Source organism: Nelusetta ayraudi, unplaced genomic scaffold, assembly GCF_046127955.1.
Source record: "Nelusetta ayraudi isolate G7.1 ecotype Tasmania unplaced genomic scaffold, CSIRO-AGI_Nayr_v1 ptg000027l, whole genome shotgun sequence".
NCBI classification, from domain to species: Eukaryota; Metazoa; Chordata; class Actinopteri; order Tetraodontiformes; family Monacanthidae; genus Nelusetta; species Nelusetta ayraudi.
The window spans coordinates 5,659,626-5,679,460 of record NW_027466077.1 but is presented as its reverse complement, the minus strand read 5'-3'; the positions used below and the strand labels follow the sequence as shown (position 1 = coordinate 5,679,460).

Here is a 19,835-nt window from a genome sequence, read left to right as displayed (position 1 = left end):
TACAAATCAAGTGCTCATGCTGCCAGAAGTGGAAAATGAAACAGGAGTCAGCCGCTCGGATGCGTGCGCAACCTCGATCATCTGTCTAATTAAAGGTCTGGGCTGAATTCTTTGATCCGGATGCCAAATCAGCCACAAAAGCCTTTGGCAGAAATGACTGAAGTTTCGGCAGGTGAAGTTTCTCCTTTTTTTTTGGTTCTCCCTCGGCCAGGTCTGCAGCTCTTTATGTGCACGTTCAGGTCATGCAAAGGGGAAAATCAGTAGCACAGTCGGCCACACAGCATCGCTCCAGTTGGAGCAAGAAGGTAAGACCAGGCCTTATTTTAGCTGAACAGTTGTAGGTGATGACTCACTGTTGGTGGGATGGAGGCTTCGTGACATTGAGCGCTGTGCACGGGTGTTCAAATGGGTGTGCTTTGCCACGCTCAAAAATATTGCTCAACTCAGAAAATAATCCCAATTTTATTTCAACTGGACAGATCGAAGACGCCATACATTAATCAAAGAAAAAAAAAAAAAAAAAAAAAGAGAGAAAAGTCTATCCTGACACCAAAATCAAAGCAGAGGAGAGACAATGGAGTACCTGCAGCTGGTTGTGTGGCAAATCCTGACATTTTGCTGGGGTGCTTTGATCTGATACAGACTGAATTGTAAACTGTAAATCTACAAAAAATATATACATATTTTAGACGAGCATCAAGCTTTTGTTTAAAGGAACAGTTAGCGCATTTTTTTTTTTACTGCAAAAAGGCACTTTTATCTTTTTTCCCCCGGCAGAAGATGATTATTATTCAAAAGAAAAAAAAAGGAGAGTTCTAACAAGGCTTCTGATCCCTATATTGTACCTTTTGCGCGTCGCAATAGGCACCTAATCACTGAGTCTACTTTAGCCTGTCTACAGACCAATTCACCAATTAAAAAAACAACAACAAAAAACAAAAGAAACTTCTAACTCAGCCTGATGATCTCAAACTTCTTATTCTGCGTCTTCTTTCTCAGCGGTTGAGACAGACGTTCCTCGTTGCCGTCCGCCACCACCTCCTGCGCCTCCACGTTCGAGCCCCCCTGCCCCTGGTCCGCCCCTCCTCCAGTCTGTTTGTCCATGGGGCACTCGCCGTTGTAGGTCTTGACGTAGTCCTCAACGCGCCAGCCCCGGAACTCCTGCGGCTCGGTGCAGATGAGGCCCGTGTAGAGGACACCAGGGTGGTGCTTGAGCCAGTGGATCAAGTAGTGGATGTTGTAGTCGCACACCCACTGGTTGTCGTCCAGTGCGAGCTGCCGCAGGAAGTAGAGGTCCTCCAGCACGCTGTACTGGAAGTGTTGGAGGCTGTTGTTGGACAGGTCCAGCTCGCGGAGGTACAGCAGTCCTGCGAAAGCGGCTGGAAGAGGGGTGGAACGAAGAGTCGGGTTAAAATTAGCCGGAAATCTCAGGCTTTTGTCTGTTTCATATCGATGAAAAAACACATAAAAATCTTCTGGTTTACCATCAACTGCCAAGTTCAAAAATTTTTTGCACGCAACAAATCTGAATCCTGGAAATGTGACTCCAGCTAAGCTAACTCGCGTACCTTCAGACGCTAAAACTATCTTAGCAGCTTGAGGAGAACCCAACTCGCCAAACTCGGGCCTTCTCTCTCCCCCGTCCTGCTGCTGAAAAGCTTGTCCGTGCCTTTGTCTCCTCCAGGTTGGACGACTGTAACGCACTCCTCATTGGGATCCCTGGCAAGAGCCTTCAAAGGCTCCAATACGTTCAAAACAGCGCTGCCCGGGTCCTGATGAGGGTGCGTAAACATGAGCACATCACCCCCATCCTTCACGCCCTGCACTGGCTCCCCATCCACCTCCGAATTGAATTTAAAATCCTCCTTCACACCCATCACTGTCTGCAGGGTGCTGCCCCCCCCCCCCCCCACATCACTGAACTCCTCACCCCCCACACCTCAGCTAGAACCCGCCCAGGACTCGGCGACAGGGCCTTCCAGGCCGCTGCTCCCCGTCTGTGGAACGCCCTCCCTGACCATCTCAGGGCCGCGCAGACGGTCTTTTAAAAAAAGGACTAAAAAGCTTCCTTTTTAGCAAAGCTTTTCCTGGCTGATTTTTTTTATCTGATTGTATTTGTTGACTGTTTTTATTGGTTTTTTTTTTTATTGGTGTTTGGTTTACTGCTTGTTTAGTTTTAGTCTGCCTTGCTGTCACTGTGCACTTTGAGATTTGACCACAAATGTAAAGTGCGTTACAAATAAAATCTATCATTATTATTATTATTATTATTATTATTATTATTATTATTGTTAGAACCCAAGCTAACTGTAGCATGCAGGCTCCTTACATTTGAACACAACATGCTGTTGTTTCTAAACTTCCCCAAGCCATGATGGCTTGACCCCAGCTGCTAAAAAACATTGCAAAGGTTGCTTGCCGAGGTCCCCTAAAGGCCTGTAACAATGCTGCAGGCTGCGGCAGCTTTGATCTCAACGGGGCCAAATACACTGAAGACAAATATTGTCAAATATTGTCTTTAGAACGATGTTTCAAAGGGCCAATGGTTACATTGGCGGAAAGCAAAACATGTACTTCCTTGTAAACTCGCACAGCTAGCACACTAACATTTAACTCTGAAATATGATCAAAACCAACATTATTGCTTTGTTCAAGCAGCTGAGAACGTGAGTTTTGGAATAGCTTATTTTGCAAATCTCACTCAGCTTACATTTAGGGCCTTTTTTTGTGCCCATGCGGCAATTAAGTGCATCTGTGCCTCACGGTAAACGCACATGAAAAAGGCCCGTTGTCTGCAAGCAACTCTCACCAGGATACTACGAGCCCGGACGGCAACCTTCCATAACAAATGAACAGCGATTTAGAGTCTTTAGTTGCCATAACGACAGACATCCCTTGTGGTGCCTGAGTTGCACACTGATACTTCTACTTTTCTTATTGTAAAACAAAAAAAAGAAAGAAAGAAGGACTCACATATGGTTGGCGTCATCGTACTGGGGGTACAATCATTCAAAATCTGGTGTTCAATTGACCCTAAAATGCTCTGTACCGCCCTGCTTTCAGATTGTTATTCGAACCACAATAGCCTGGCACAGGAAGTGGCCAAAACCAACAGAAACAGTGAAAGAAGCAAGAAATCACAAAGTGGGCCAGGGCCCGTTGCCTTTTCCCCATCTCCCATCTTTCCTCTGCTGCCAAATGCAGGACTTCCTCTTCGTAACAGCCGAAACATATATTCCAATTTTCTCCAAATGGGACCACGATTTAAAAAAAAAACAAAAAAACAACAGGACTGATTGAAACCACATGTCTCCCCCAATAATAACAATAAAAAAAAAACTTCTCAGACAAGCGCAATGTGTCTGCCCAGAAATAGAGACATGTGTTGCAGGGTAATAAACAAAACTGCAAGACTTTTCTTTTCTTTTTCGCAGGAATTCCCTCCTGGGCCGGAAGAGAGCAGCTCAGACTCATTAGCCTCAGGACCAATGAGTTTACTCACTTAGTGCCAGGCTGTTTTCTCCAAAACAGACTTGGAGCTCCAGTAAAACGAGACTATAGGTCGTATTTCTTTCCGTTTTTTTGTTAATGATACACAGGCCTTTTTTGCGCGTAATTGTCTCTTTAAAACCCCACATTGTTTCTTTCAGTGTGCGGTTGCATAACTGCACGTCCACATGTCAAGGTCTGAATGTGAAAAAACATTTTATTTTCATTTATTTATCTTCACAGCTAGAATTTCCCTGAATTTTGGTATTTTATTTGTCAGTCAGAACAAATAAACCTGACTCTTTAACTTATGTTTTGCTGTTGAGGGTATTTTTTTTTTCCTGTTAGAAATACTTCTATGCTTTTTTTTTTGTAGCTGGGGTAGAAAGCAGGACGTCGCTCTGTTGCCATGGTGACCGATGATTTTGTGCGTTGGCCTCACCTGTGTCTATATGCCGCAGGCTGTTGCTGCTGAGGTTGAGCAGCTTGAGGTCTTTGGACAGCAGGAACTGCTTGGGCCTGAGATGTTGGATGTTGTTCCTGGACAGATCCATCTTAACAATGTCTGACGGCAGGTTGGACGGGACGTTGTTTAAAGCTGCAAGCACGGCACCGGGGACACACAAGAAGACAATAGTTAGGAGGGAGCAGTGTTGTGCAAAGAATAAAAACAAAATCATTTCTCTTGTTGTATTTTTTGGTGAAATTCTCTGGAATTTGTCCGACAGAACAGGGAAAGCAATCAGCGCAGCATCCGTGCAGGATTTCAAGATGTCGTGTGGGTTGTTTGCAACTTTGAACCTTTCCGAGGATGACGGCACGGCTCGGCAAAATATGTCGTTGTCTCGCAGGGGGAACCCACACTTTTTTTTTTTCTCCCCCCCGATCGCACTGATGTAGAAAGCAGACCATTCCCACATATTCCCATGTCCCAGAACGGACCCTCTCAGAAAGTCCCAGAGCACTGGAGCAGGTTGGAAATGTGAAAACCTGCAATGTTTTTTTTTTTTTCTTCTCCAAGAAGCCCACAGACAAGTGAATCATCTTCGGCGAGAACATCCCTCCATAATCCAGGATCTTTCTGAGGGGTTTTGCTGTCCACCCGCTGCTGTCAGCTGTCACTCAGGCATTAGCTCTGTTTAAGTTGAGGTGGGGGCGCCCCTGCAAAGCCAACATGAGGGGGGATTGCTTTTGAAGTGGCATGCAAATGGCTTACAGATGAGGCTCACTGGCGGGAATGGGGGAGGGGCCTGTCATTTCGTGACAGCTTTATTTTGCAAGGGTCCTTTCTATGGGGAAGCTTTTGTTCTTGTGTCCCTGCAAAGGGGGTTATTTACACAGAACTTGAGCGAAAGATCGCTCGTCAGCCCACTTTTTCATGATGTCCACCTGCTGCTGTGTGGCGTTACAAGGTCTAAGAGTCTATATGCACATGCAAACTTGCAGTCTGGGAGACACACATGTAGGATCTGTGCACAGATGTGGTGGAAGCACCCTGGAAGTGTAATTTTTAGTGTCAGTGATTCCTGCGCAGCAGGCATAGACAGAGAGACAGAGAGACAGACATAGCATAAAATGTATCTGCAGCAGAAAGCAATTTCAAAGGATCCCATCAATAGCAAACATCACTTTGTCAGTCGATTGTGGCAATAGTATGTGTCTTCAGCCTGCTGACTAACTTGGATTGAATATCTAAAACATGTCAATAATATGGGACCTGAAAGAACAAAGACCAGAAAAGACAAGAAACGTTCTTACATTTGTGAAAAGACTGACAGATCTTTTTTGTCTTGTCCACTATCTTCATTTGCAAACACACGAATCCCACGCTCTTTCTGTGGCATAATCAAATTTCAACAAGCCGAGAGGTCCCATTTCATGGAGAAAATCCTCTTTTGTTTTTTGTTTTTGTTAACTCCACTTTAACATCTGGGCTTCTACCCTCCGGTGCAAACTGTTGAAGGCAGAAACAGAAGGTGAAACGGAGGCCTGGGGTCGAACATGACGGGAGATTTATTCACGGCTGCTAGTTCGACTGAATTTCTGCTGAATCTGCTGGAGTCGTTTCTTTGCTGCACAAGTGAACATCTGTCTGTGTCCCAGAACAGTAATACGTCTGGCGCAGCAACTGAAAATCCTTCATTTTTTTGAGAGGGTATTTAGCCTGGGAAGCTATTTAGTGTTTTAGTCTCTATCTACATTGACAATTGTCTTTACAGTCACTTACCAGCGGGGGGGGGGGGAAGAGGATCAACCATTAAAGCTGCTCTTAGTTTCACATAGATTACGCAATACTGTGGACATGGTCGAATAAACCTCACTTCAATTACATGGTCAAGCCATTTCTGTGATTTAGTGGGAAGGTGGAACAGTAATGTGGACGTTTGTCTCCTTGCAGGAAGTCCCGGGGGGGGGGCTGCGGTTTCGCAACAGCCCTGATGAATTGTGACCCGCTGGAGGTGGCGTGAAGAAAACAATAATAATGTGCAACTGATGGCTTTTCCACATTCCTTCACCGTGTATTCTCCAAGACGTCTCACAGCTCCGCCATTGGGCCATAAATTTAACGACTATTCTGTTTGGGTGTAAAGTGCGCAGCCTGTTTCGCGCTGGACACAGTTATTTTTTTTGTCAAAGCACAGAGTTAATCTTGAGTCCAGTGTGCAGATCGCAGTGAATATTTAGCCTGATGCCAGTAGAGAATCTTGAATGAAAAGCTGCCTGCTAGCATTTTTAGTGGTGAGATTCAAGAGGTTACATTGCTTAAAACTGGCAAGAATATCATTTATTACAAACCCGCAGTTTAAATAGATACATTTCATCACCAGTGACAAGCAAAAAAATTGTATTGGTGACAGAAGCCCCTTTTATATTTCTTCAGTAGATATACCTGTCAAACAGGAGGCTGTCAACGAGCTCCGGCGCTAGCCGTTAGCAAGAATTATGCAACAATGATGCTCTTGCGTGCAGGTCGCGTTTGGGGCTTTATGTAATGCCGTGCAATTCTCATCAGTCAGGCTAAAGATATAGGACGGAGGCCACAGCGGAGCCTTCTCTAAACACGCTGACAGCTCTGTTTACAGGATATCACGGTTACAACGACTAGCAGCTCGCACACACGTCCTCCCTGAGAGCGTTGAGGGTTTAAAGTCGTGCTACATCTCTAAATGAGGCTTAATGCTTCTGGCTCGCTTTAAATCACACTGACGGCGGAACGCGGCTCGATGGGCTTCGGAACTGCGTCGTCTTCCTGTCCAGCCGATATGTGCGTTAAAAGCTACTCCCTGCTCTACATGAAGTGCATATTTTCTTTATGTTTGTACGAGTATGGCTTCATGTCAGGAGAAGTGGTTCCTTTGTCATGTAAAAAGTGGGCTTTGCATTAGTTTCAGTCCTCACGTGAAATGTCATTTAGAGTTTAATGTGGGAACAAAAATACAGCACAGGGAAAAACTACTTCCAACTAAGGAAAAAAAAAACTGATTTGGAATCACCTTAGAGTCCAGCTACACAAGTGTCTGGGCGAACTGAAGGCGCAGAGGCCGAGCGTATCAAGTGTCGAGCACATCCGCTGCTGCATCGAGCAAAAAATAAAAAAGACAAAAAAAAAAACATTCACACATTCCGTATCGCTTTCACAGCCAGGCCGGGACACTGAGGAGGGCAGAGAATTAGGGATCATGGGGATGAATCTGGGAGATTAGCCTGTGTCGACACTCAAAAGCTCAACGGTGGCTCAGATAAAGAATCAATTGTGTCGAAGAGCGGGAAAGGGGCTCCTCTGGCATTTATACGACATAAACGCCTCATTGTCGACATTTTTGGCTGTGGCTCTGCTCGGCTATGGCGCTCTCTATATATATAAAGATGCATTCCACCCCTTATTTATACTGCATCTGGACTTTCCCCTCGTCTGACTAGCGGGACACGGACGCTGGCTGGGTGTCAGTGTCGTGCTTGGAGGAAAAGGGAGATGAAAGGGGCTCAACAGATGGAAAAATGAGGAACGAAACAAGCACAAGATGAGAGACAGTTAAATATTAAGTGGCCAAATTAAAGGAACAATAAGCGGTTCTGTCCGCACGTTTCCAGCAATATTTAGAAACGCGCCTCCTGCACAAAAGCTGACACACGAGATTCTTGAGGGAGAAGCAGATGTGAAAAGGGAACAAACAGAATGATCAACAGTGCCCCCCCCCCCTTAGCTCGGCGCTGACTCAGCGTTAAAAACACAGGCAGAGACTCTGAAACAGTTAACAAATTCACATGGCAGCAAACCCTAAACACGGTGGGACCACATCCCGACTCTTCGTAATGCCATCCGGATGCAGAAACAGCCCGCAGAAATGAAAAGGTCGTGCATTTTGCCAGTTTCTTACGACCTTTTTAATGAAAAGTTGTCGTGCGTGCGTGCGTGCGTGCGTGCGTGTGTGTAGGGAGAAGCTTTCAGAACACAAAACAGCTGCAGCCAAAAAGTTGTGCAGCAGACTTGTGCCCAATTTTACTTCCCAAATGTTGCATGACTCGACACACCGCTGTCCCAGACGCAGAGCTAAGTCAAGGATTTTCACACATTTCACGAGGCTGTCGTCTGCAATAATCGCACAGCAACGACCAAAAAGCTTTTCATGAAAACATGGGAAGTCGATTAATTTGTTTTTTTCAGTGGTGGGGCGAGAGGGGTACGGATGTGTGTGTGTGTGGGGGGGGCGGGGGGGGCTGCTGGACTTTTTCTATAAACACACACAGTCCATATGTTCCTCATTACAGTTCACCCATCACGATGACTGACTTGCCCCCAGCTGGTCCATGTGTCATGGCCAAGGCCGCAGTATTTTTCCATATCCTCCTTTCCTGTTTGTCCCGCCTCCCTTCTTCTTTTTTTTTTGCACAGCTGCCTCCGATTGGCCCGAAGCGTCATTGCTCTGCTCGTTAGTCACACCTGAGCTCCAGCTTGTCTCCAAGCCGCTCCTCGACCACACCGCAAGAACTCAAAGCTCCCCTGCAGTCTCTTTTCCCTCAGCTTTAGTGCCACACAGCTCTCCGTCTCTGGCTTGTGTGCAGCGATTATTTTGTTTTTTTTGTCATTTTGTTGTTGCGTGGTTTTTTTTTTTTACCCCCCAAAATAATTTGATTCATCTTTCTGAGCTTTCTGGCTCCAATAAAACATCAAAAAATTTGATGCATGCTGGAAAAACAATGAGTTCAAAGCAGCCCAGCCATTACCATCACCACACTCAATTTTCTTGTTTTCCAACTTTTTCCCCATTCTTTCACTGCTTTTTTATGTGCCTGTAGAACTAATAAAAAGGCAAGCAAAAAGTGCAAATATGTGGAAAGACAAAAGAACCAAACACAAGCAGACAACGCAGAGCAGGTGTTTGAATTCCTAACTTGATGGCAAACATATTAGAGGCAAACGGTTTTAAAATGAAGGGAAAGTATTGTAAATTTCCTTGAGAAGAAGTTACTTTTTGACATGCAAAAAAAATTCCAAGTGCTTCTCTCTTTTGGATTTTATGACACGACAACAGAAATCCATCTGTGAGAGCGATCAGACAAACTTCAGCCTCTCACCTTTGCTGCTGCAGTCCAGCAGAGGTCTGGGGAACATGTAGGTACGACACATGGAGGTGGCCTCGGGCTTCAACTTCACGGGCGGAGGCCTCTGTCCCCCATCACCTCCACCACCGCCTCCCGGCCTGCTGCCCTGTTGGACTTCCGCCGTGCACAGCGCCTCCACGCTCAGCTTTTTCAGCTTCTGGCCCCTCAGCCACAGCGGCTCATCGCACTTGGCGTAGTTGCCCAGGTTGCGTTTGCTCGGCACCTGCAGGGTCCTCACCAGGCTGTCCAGCGAGCAGCGGCAGCTCCACGGGTTGTCGTAGATGCGGAGGTAGGCGAGGCGCGGCATGGGCAGCAGCACCTCCTCGGACGCCGTCCTCAGGCCGTTGTGCTGCAGGAGCAGCGTGGTGAGCTGCGAGAGGCCGTTGAACGCCTCGTCCTCCACCATGGAGATGTCGTTCTGCTGCAGGTCCAGGCTCTTCAGCCGGGTGAACTGGGAGAACATGTTGTCCCGCAAAACCTGGGGGAAGCAAAATGGGAAAGGTTCAGCTCCTGGCGGAGGTCCAGTGTGTAACATTTAGCTTCATTTATGATTTTTATATTGGTAAAGGTTTAACATACAGCCCATAAATGCATTAATGAAAGTGCCTGACAGCACGTTTCGTACTTTGGGTGAATGTTTGCGTCCTCAAAGAAACGAACGTAGAAGAAGATGGACAAGGAATCCAGGTTTGTGCTCCCAGTTCACTGGCAAGCTCGGGAGAGTACGGAGTCCATTGGGGGACTTAAGTAAAAGAACGTAGCAATCAAAAATTTAACCATCTGATGTTGCCGTTTCTTCATTAAAATCTCCAAATATTACACACTTAACCTTTAAGGAAGCCCGCCTGACAATGCTCCAGTTGCGGGCCTGCAAGGCAGTCCCTGAGGGCCTAATCATACTTGGAAAATGTACATTTTCCCGTAAATATGTTAATAACGTTATCCTCCATAGTCTGTTCTTTTCACGTCGCATAATTTCCACTTGAATGCATTGCTCCCATTGTTGAGTATTACGGTAGATTTTTTTTTTTTATCCAATCATATTTCAGCTAGCTTGTGTTGCCAGGTGCCGAGAAATCTGCCTAAAGCCTTCAGAATCGAAATTGAAGGCTCCGTTCTGCTAAGTGAGGGGAACTCAGCCAGTTGCCACAGCCAATCAGATCTCGAGTCTGCGACGCCAAGACCTTCTAGAACATAGACATAATAAAGGCTCATTTATACAGCGATACTATATTCGCTATACTCATTTGTTACGTCTATTTTTCTAGAAAACCTAAAGGTGCGGAACGTGAACGTCACAAGTACGTGTCCTCTGATTGGATAAGAGCCTGAGAACCTTGCAGACTGAACTCAACTCGGAGATCCGGTTGCGACCACATCGAGCCCTCGAAAACACGACCCGTGGGTGAAGAAGTGTATGAAGTTTTAGTTGCCGAATTATCAGCGAATTAAAAATGTACTTATCGTGGCGCGTTGGTGCCGCAGCTGTGCCAACATGTTCAATTGTTTAACAACCTAACAGTTAAATAGTTTGTATCGTTATCGTCTTGTTGGTCTCTCGTACGAATCGGCAACAATGCGCAGTTTACTGGAAAAGCTTTTGGTGAGTAAAATGCTGCTATTTTTTTTTCTTTTTTCTAAAATAATATTGCAAGTGTGTGAGGTTACTGTTAATTTGTTATTTTTGTGTGTGTGTTTGTGTCGCGGCTGTAGCTGCAGTAGAAGGAGACTTGTTCACCCCTGGTTTGTTTATTCAATAAATGCATTTATTGTGGCTACAGGAGTTATATATCTGCGATGCAATGGCTCTTTATACTGTATTTCCGCATATTAAGATAGTTTTTATAACCATGAATTCGTTGTAGAGGCGTAGCCTACCGCGTGAAGCCCCTTAGAGAATTGCTTGACGAGCACCTACTTGACGCACTTGATGGAATCCACGTTGTTCGTATCCACAAAAAGGTGACGAGACTGGCATGCGTTACAAAAGTCGTTTATTGCAGCTCACCGTGGCCCAATGTGCACAAAACAACTCGTTCGGCATAACTCGATTAGGCAGACAACACGCGGCGTTGCAATGCGGTCAGAAACTGTGCGTTCCTCCCGTCAGGTGACCTCTAACTAACTTTGTAGGAGTGCCACCTAGTGGACAAACACACACATTGGCAGAAAATGGCTCTTACATTAGTTTTTTGAGGTGCGGATTGATTCGGATGAAGCGCTACTGAAGGCCTAGGTGTGAAATGCACCGCCCGCCACTGCAATGCTCTAATAACGAAACACGCCGTCAGACAGGCTCCCCTTAAAATTTTTACACACTGTATCTTTAAACAATCAACTATCAAAATGGATCCTCAAACTTGGAAAGGTGCCACGCTTGATGTTGGCAGACTGTTACGATGACAAAGTCGCAGGAAACCTCAATATGTAATGTAGTCAGCGTAAAAGCAAGTGGTGCTGTAAAAGCAAGTGTGACAACTACATTTTTATAGTTGCATAAATGTGTGCAGAAAAAAAAAAAAAAAAAGATGTGAAGGAGAATTTGGCCTCAGTTCTGGACTGGAGAAAAAGGCATACTTGGCGCACCTGTTTTACAAAGAGTTCCACAGGCTTCTGCTTGCGATTAGAATTTACGCGACTGGCATTTACCTTCAAAAGCTCCGATCTGATACAATTCCAGACAGTCGGATGAGAAATTCACCCTTTGCATGCAACATCAAAGTGTCAGGATTTAGTTGTGACATGTCCTGGTCAAATGGAGCTGAAGTAACTGCACCAACGCTATTTCCCAACACCTGTTTCATTGTGTGTGTGTGTGCGTGCTTTTCGTTCCCCTCAACACCTGCGCTAAACCTGATAAAAAAAATAAACAAAACCGCCCTCCCTACACTCACTGACGTGGCAGAGATATGCGTGTTTGATCTCCGGCCCCAAGTAAATAGTGCACACATGCTCAAGGTATCAACAAGTTGGCCCAACAACTATAACACTGACTATTCTCAGAAGTCTCATCTGCAGCTGCTTTTATAATCCGTGCATGTGGTTCCCTGGTAGACAGGTCGTGCATACCTGAATCTTGTTCCTGGCCAGTAGCAGGTGATGGATGTCTTTGGGCCAATCCTGCATGACGGTGGTCAGCTGCCTGTCCTGGCAGTCCAGGTACTTCTCTCCCGCCTCCACGTACTCCTTGCACTCCTGAGTCTGGCGCCTCATCACGCCGGCCCTTCCCCTCCCCCGCACGCGGCCACCACCTCCGCCCTTCTTGGCCTCTGTCCTCCGGGGCTCTGCCAGCCCCGGGAGCAGCAGCACTGCCAGCAGGAGAAGCGGGAGGAGGCAGACAGCGGTGGCGAGGGGACGCATGGTGCACGGAGGGCCTCCTCTCGGGGAAAACCGGGACGACCTAGGGAGCGAAGGCTGTCGGAGGGATGTGACGGGTCGCAGGTGGCCGGCCGGTCACAGCTGTGGGCAGGAGTGAAAAGAAAGGATGAGGGGAGAAGGGAGTGGGAGAGAGTTTCAAAGGCTGTGGTCTGCGCTAATGGCGCTTTAATTGCAGCTGCTTTTCTTGAGATGTTCTGCAGGCGGTGACTTATGAGTGGCTCGAAACTTCAAAAAAGGATCACAGACAGATTTGGGTCTTGGCAGCACAAGTGGGCGCGCTCTGGTTTGAAATAGCCCCGTCCTTACTTGACCGTCGGCTGTCAGGCCATGTCAAGCGCACTTTTGACCAAGAGGTGGTGATATAACCTCCGGTGGAGAGGGCACATCGGAGGCAACTGGCTTGACAATAACGCAGAGCGAGGAGGAGTTGAGTGTGCGGACTGACAATGAGGTGGAACTGCTCTCTCAACATTGTCCAGGAATAAAAAGGCAATGAACTGAACTAAAAAGGATAACCGATGCCTTCTCTCGAAAAAAAAAAAGTCCAATCAAATCAGCTTCACTTCTGTGGCGCCATATCATGACAAAGTCATCCTAGGGGATCTTACGAGACCAGCAGGTTTTAGACCGTGCTCTCAAAAGTCACGATTTCCCACCGAGACTGAGCACGGAGGTGATAGTGACGGGCAGGAAACTGCTTGTCAGAGGTCAGAAACCCAGAGCGGGTCCTAACCCCCTCGAGTAAATTTGAGACAAGCGCTATTTTGGTTGTTTGCCACTTCAATTCACTGTTGACTTGGAGATGAGGTCACATAAACAAATCATACACCCAAAGTGGCACTGAACAAAAAGGAGGAAAACTGTATCCTTGAATAGGATGTCAGGATTTTCGTAGTTTCTCCAAATCTTTTATCCCCCCCCCCCCCCCCCCATCCTTTCATTGCGTTTATTTATTTGGGCACAAAAACAGCTGGAACACGCAACGTTTTTTTTGAATAGAGGAAAATTGGGGAGGGGCGGGTTGTAAATTTTAAGAAAAGCTGCTCTGACAAGTTGAGCTTTTAAAATCACTTGCGAACGCTGATGACTTCAACATCACACATGTTGAAGAGATTAGTCGAGATCTTTTTGCGTGAAGACTGTAAACGGGGCAGCAACAGCGAACCGGGGAAGGCTGATTCTTCTGAACTGTACTCGCAGTCCAGAATGGCCCTGGCATGAACCAAAAAAAGTTGTCTTGTGTTTATCCCCTGATAATAGTGGGAGCTTCTAATTTAGGAGCATGGGAGCATCAACTTTTTCCCTTTACAGTACTGCTTCTCTCAAAATGTCAAGCTATTCTTAAAACCACCGCTTGTTCCCTGCAGCGTTACCGTCTTGGCCGCAACACTATCGTTAGCTATTAATTTTAAAAAGTCCCAACAAGTAGATGTGTGATTATTTCTGACTCATAGTGGCTCTTTTCTGTTTTACGTCAGGCCCAAAAAAAAAAGTACTCTTGGCCTGAACTCAATATGCGTGGGACTGTTTGGTTGCAGTTGTTCGATTAAAAATAACAGCAGTAACCAAACTCTCTGTGATGAAAAGCAGGTTTTGACACCAATGAGGAATGTGGATCTGCTTTAGGTTTTGTAAGAAAAAAAAAAAAAAAACGCGATTAGCATTTTCAGCAGTTTGCTTCGTTGCCATTAGATCCAAGACCAAACCGTACAGACTGGTCCTTTAAGCAGACAGACACTCGCACTGCCGCCAAGTCAGTTGCTGACTCAGTCCCGCGAAACCACAGATCCCCCACCACCCCCGGCTTACAGTGTTCCAGTGGAACAAGCCCGTCAATGCAGATGTTGTCCCTCCATTGTGAGTAAGACAGCGTGCATGTTAGCTAACGACGGACAGGAACAGCTGAGAATGTGTTTGGAGTCTCCCAAATGAGGGAAATGCCCAAGTTGTATTACTCCAAGCCAAAAAAAAAAAAAAAAAGCCCTTCACTTTTGATTCTTCTCACATGTTCTTTTGTCTTTTTTTTATTTTATTTGTTTTTTACCCCTTGTATTCAAAACCCGAATAGAGAGATGGAAAGCATGTGTGTTGTTTCCATGCACAGACGGACCGCAAGTGACATGTTTCACCACTGGACTAACACCGGTCTAAATGCCCCACGTAGACTCGGCTACAGTGAGAATCATGGATGGAATAGAGCGGAGAGTGACAAATCCTTCCCCTCCCTTTAGGTTCAGTCACCTTGGCTTTCACAGCCTAAATGACCAGCACTCCACTGCAACCATGCACAGCAGCGACAACCTAAACTTTTTGCTAATTTCTCGCAGATTCCACAGTCCATCAGTAAGCTTGGATTGTAGACAAAGAGGCAGGAAGTTTTGGAGAGTTTAAGCTGCAGATCTGCTTTGAAAAACACACAGAACAACATGTCGGTGCGACAAAAGAGATTAGCCTGGATGCTAACGCAGACCAACTGAAGGTCTCGCTCAGAGGATGTTGAGTAAGATGTCGGCAAAGCGCTAACCACACTGGGACTTTTCTTTTTTTTTTCCCCCCCTCTGTATACTTTCTCAAACATTTCCAAACCAAATCAGCCTGGTTCTGCAGGAAAAGTCCAACCCCCTCAGTCAGGAAACTAGGTTCAGTCTTTTATGCATTCCAGCTGAGACCGTGACCAATCTGACCAGAGCAGACCCAACCTTGTGGCTCTCCTCATGCCCGTTCCAGCCTTCCTGGGTCTTTTATTATCTCCCACCGTTTCCGGTCAGTTCCAATCCAAAGCAAAAATGTTTCCAGGAATCTGAAAACACCAAACGCTTCGGGTTGATTGGTTGGTTACTTTCTCTGAGGTTTTGCTCTTTGCAGTTACTGTCCAGAGAACTGAACCAGGAGAGGGGAGGAGAAGTGGAAGAAAAATAAAAAGGCAAAATCTGGTAGCAATATGTCTTTTGTTTGGGACAATGGAAACATGTCTGTGGTTCTTTTTGATGAATGGATTATTTGTAACGCTTGTGAGCTCGGCATTGTTTACTCGGCTTTTCTGGCCGAAGTTAAATTACACCCAAGCATGGACAGATGACCAAAGAATATAGCACGTCATTGGCTAACTTCCGTTTCCAGATTACCTCAACTGGAAGAGTGTCTTGCACACTAAGAGGAGGCTTGTTTGCAGTTGCTGTTTGCAACACTTTCATCTTATAACTTCTTCTTCACAGTCTCTATGTTTTTTTAATGGAGCAGCATACACAATTCATTATTCCCCAAAAAATAAATTGCATGTTTAATCCTCTGCCTACTGTCCTGCAAAAAGCCCTGGTGTTAATCGTGCTGAGTAGTTTTGTTGTTGTTTTGTTTTGTGTGTGTGTGTGTGTGTGTGTGTGTGTGTGTGTGTGTGTGTGTGTGTGTGTGTGTGTGTGTGTGTGTGTGTGTGTGTGTGTGTGTGTGTGTGGGGGGGGGGGGGGGTAATTACTCCTCTTCTGAATCAGTATCCAGCGACTTCCTGCTGTCTCGGAATTTTAAGAACCGCTCTTTTGTTCTCTGCATCCTTCCGCTTCCTTTAATTTTCGCCATGCATCACTGAGATTGCATTTAGGTTTTAAGTAAGCCTCTCCATCTTGCTATCAGCTGAACGTGCAACAGCACAGCCTTATGTAATGAAAAGCATTGTATTGTCCTTTAAAGCATTGCGGCTTGGCAGGACTTCAGTGGCGAGTTGAGGGGAAGTAGCGCCGCTCGGCCAAGAGTACACATGTCAAGGTGCAAATATGTATAATCAGGGGAGGATGCGGCGGCAGGGTGGGCGATCTGTGCATATGGCAGACACATGAAGACGTCTCGCATTAAACGGCGTCATAAAAGCGTGTTTATCTGGACGAGGCGAACCACTGGAACCCAAACAGAGACGGTGAGGGGAAACAGAGACACCCAGACACCAATATGGAAATATGTCATAAGACTGCATTTGTGTCTGCGGGTTCAAATGGGTCATCCGGTCCCAGCAGGCTGAAGGGGAAGAAATACAGGCAGACCTTCGCAATCCACCTACGTCGTGGGAAGAGATGAAAAACAGATTGAGGCCGTACACACGATTGAAAGGAAACCCAAGATTGGACGGTGAAAGACCAAGAGGGGAAGTCTTCAGGGCAGTAGCGCTGGGCGTAAACCTGCAGGGGCCGGTTAAAAAATGTGATGTCAGCTGAGATGAAATCACCCTGAAGGCAAAAGCAGAAGGGTTTGTTTGGTCTCAGGTGACGCAGCTACACGTCTGTTCTGCCGGGATCTAGCCAAGTGGGAAAACACTGAAATTACTGCTTTCTCCGATACTGCAGACTGAACTACGCTTGTGGTTCACTCTCATCAACACTTCTTGTTGCTTCGAACATACTCTCTCTTCATTGTGAAATGGTGTCCAACAACTTTGTCTGACACCAAAGGCGGCGCAAGAAAAAAGCTAAAGAAGAGAAGCTAATATGTGGAGGTAGTATTTGACCTGAGTCAAAGTGAGTTGGTTCGTTGGATGGCACAACTTAACTTCTCTCTTTTGAATACCAACTGATTTTACAGCAACACTTTCGAAGCACTAACATTAACACCACATTGTTTGGTGTAAGTAGCTACAGCTAGCTCACTACCATGTCTGTTTGTGATGAAAATGTTGTCACTGCAGGGAGACTAGCCATTCAATTGACTGGACAGAAATGTATATATATTAGCAATTGGGGCCTGGGCTGGCAACCAAACTTGTATGGCATGATACCAGACCAACAGTGGGTACCCTGCTAATGCCGGTTTCATCAGTGTCCTCTCAAACAAGACCGTGAATCATCGGAGAGAAAAAAAAGAAAAGATTTTGAAAATCCAATTTAGTGTGGAAAGAATATATGTGCTGCTTTAACTTCAGTGTTACACTGTTGCCAGTTGACATTAAAAAAAAAAGAAAAAAAAAAAAACAGTTGCTAGTTACATAATTCCAGAAGTTGTGTTTCTATAGGTCTGTGTGTAACTGGTTCAAAGTTGTTCGACTTTTTGGCTGAGTATGACATGGAACAACTCCAAGCGTGGTCGTTTTATAGCAGATTTTATTTTAAAGGAATGAAGCAGCTTTTAGCTCACAGAAGCCCAGAGGCTACACATTCTCTACCTGCCTGCAGCTGCTGTCTGTTTTCCAACAACACTGAACCATGCGCGGGGGATGTAAAAGAGAGTTCAAACCTCCAGAGGAAGCCGCTCAGACACACAGGGGCCACTGTGCAGTGGAGAAAGAGAAAAAAAAAATCACGGCTGTAAAAACAAAAATGTGCCTGTTCTCCGTGGCGACGTTTGGCAAAAAAAAAGTGGACTCAGGCTTCCGTCCGTCTTGCGTAAAATGGTTGGCAGGTTGGCGAGGGCCAGGCAGACAGTCAGCCGGTCAAAAACAGTGACAGAGTCAACACAGAGTCAACCCCCCCACTTTTAAAAGCCATCCTACCCGGTGTAAAAAAATGTTTTAGTACCCCATCGCCGTGCAGGAGTCACAGGATTGTGTACCGTGGATACTTGTGTTTCCATTTAACGAGTGTTTAACAAAACATTTCAAATTATTGGGGGGGGGTTGGGGGAGGGGTGTAAACAAACATTTGGAGCAACTCCATTAACTGGAAAAACTGGGACAAACGAGTTCACTTGGGCTTCGAGTTGCAGCGGAGAACAGAGGGGAACTTTTCTTTTTCTTTCCTTGGAGTCTTTTTTTTTTTTTTTTTCCCCCGCGAAAAAATTAGAAAAATAAGACATTTTTTGATCTTGAAGATCCATGTGCATTTGTTTTGCAACAGCTAATTGGCTGTTGCTTTCACCTATTCACTTAATCTTTTTTTCCAACAACAAGTCTGCTTTGATGTTTGGCCCGGAAAACACTTTGGAAAGGAACGTTGTGCCACATCCGGCTCCATCCCTGAGTGTCTGCACTAATGGCTTGCAGACAACTTTTTCTCTCTCTAAATTTGTCATTTCTCATAACCTGGTTTCCATTTTGCATGTGAAATTAAACTTGGGAATGTTTGTGTTGAGCGCACAGAGTGGATAATTCTGTGCATGTTCTGTCAGTAGACGGCAGTATTGTGCATGTGGGCAGTATAATTTCCCCACCGTGGGACTAATAAAGGAAATCTTACCTGATAGGTCAAAAAAAAAACGTAAAAAGAAATTCTAAAAACTTGACGAGCTCCAACCAAGGAAAGTGGTGGAAGTGCAGGAATGATGTTTATTTTTTGTAAAATCCTTTCAGTTTAGCCGTTATCAAAACCGAGAAGAAGCCGTTAGCATTATGAATGCAACGAATGTCCAAAGAGACCTGAAAACAGCGCAGACATACTGTACGCTCTGAGAACCCTGACGCAACCCTGAGAGCCTAATTGAAAGCAGACACCTCTTCTTTTTTTTTTTCTCTGCAGACGTGAGATTCAGGACACACTGACGAGGGCAGAGAGGCAAGACTTCATGCTGGAAACGAGCCAAGATTTGAGCCTCTGTGTTTTTTGTTTTTTTTCTCTCTCTCCGCTGCTTCTCTCCCAAGTCCAAAATGACCTGAGAAGTGAGAGTAGGAACTTTGGGGGTGGTCGCCTTCACCCGAAAACAACCAGCTCAGCTGATGTTGTGCAGGCAACAGCTGTCCAAGGCTGCTGACAAGAGAACCTTTCCACTAATCATTTAAACAAACCAAAAAAAACTGTCAGGTTTCCAGCTTCTTCTTCTTCTTCTTCTTCTTCTTCTTCTTCTTTCCTCAAAAAGTGAAGTCGGGGGAAGCAGGTGATTTGTTTTGCGCTATATCTCACTCTGATTCGCCTGGTTTACTTTTCTGCAAACGGATTCATTGAGAAAGTGGGAGTGAACTGACAAGAGATGTTTAGCAGAGCTCTGCGCTAACACACAAACACACACGCACACACGCACAAACGCACGCACGCACAAACGCACGCACGCGCAGAGACATCTGCCCCACTAACGTGGTAGTTTTGCATCGCTGCCAGACACATCCTTGCTGCGCATGCATGCGATAAAACACAGAAAACACAGCGCGCCCTGCACGCCGACTTGCTAGCCACGCGTTAGCACCGAAGGATCGCCGCCGCAGCTGCAGCGGCCAGACTCAAAACTTGCAAGTCAGCCCTTTTTTGTCTCTTCCCCCTCCCCTACTCAACTCCTCCACTTCGGAGGGTTCGGGATTCCGGAGGTGAACCGCACGCTGCTCAGCTCAGCTCGGCTTGGCGCTGCGTGAGCGTGGAATTCCACTGCAGCCCATGTGAAGATGTAGGTTGAGGAGAAACTCTGCACATGTATGTAGTGAGCGCGTCTTCCCCTTGAGTATTTCGTCATGCAGCGTGCATCAC

The 19,835-nt window shown here is 45.9% G+C and overlaps 1 protein-coding gene and 1 long non-coding RNA gene across 2 annotated transcripts in view; one reads left to right on the top strand and one right to left on the bottom strand.

Moving 5' to 3' along the window:
- Positions 1–637: 637 nt before the first annotated feature.
- The window catches only part of lrrc17 (leucine rich repeat containing 17), a 20,414-nt gene continuing 1,216 nt past the window's right edge, over positions 638–19,835 (bottom strand). The window contains exons 2-5 of the mRNA XM_076030282.1: positions 12,163–12,552; positions 9,067–9,571; positions 3,932–4,087; positions 638–1,379 (exon numbers count right to left, since the gene is read on the bottom strand). Of these exons, the coding sequence (XP_075886397.1) occupies positions 949–1,379; positions 3,932–4,087; positions 9,067–9,571; positions 12,163–12,453 (1,383 nt within the window). The 5' untranslated portion in view covers positions 12,454–12,552 and the 3' untranslated portion in view covers positions 638–948. The remainder of the gene's footprint in view (positions 1,380–3,931; positions 4,088–9,066; positions 9,572–12,162; positions 12,553–19,835) is intronic.
- LOC142890942 (uncharacterized) overlaps positions 10,380–19,835 on the top strand; it is a 22,173-nt gene continuing 12,717 nt past the window's right edge. Inside the window, exon 1 of the long non-coding RNA XR_012927156.1 lies at positions 10,380–10,696. This is a non-coding gene — a long non-coding RNA (uncharacterized LOC142890942). The remainder of the gene's footprint in view (positions 10,697–19,835) is intronic.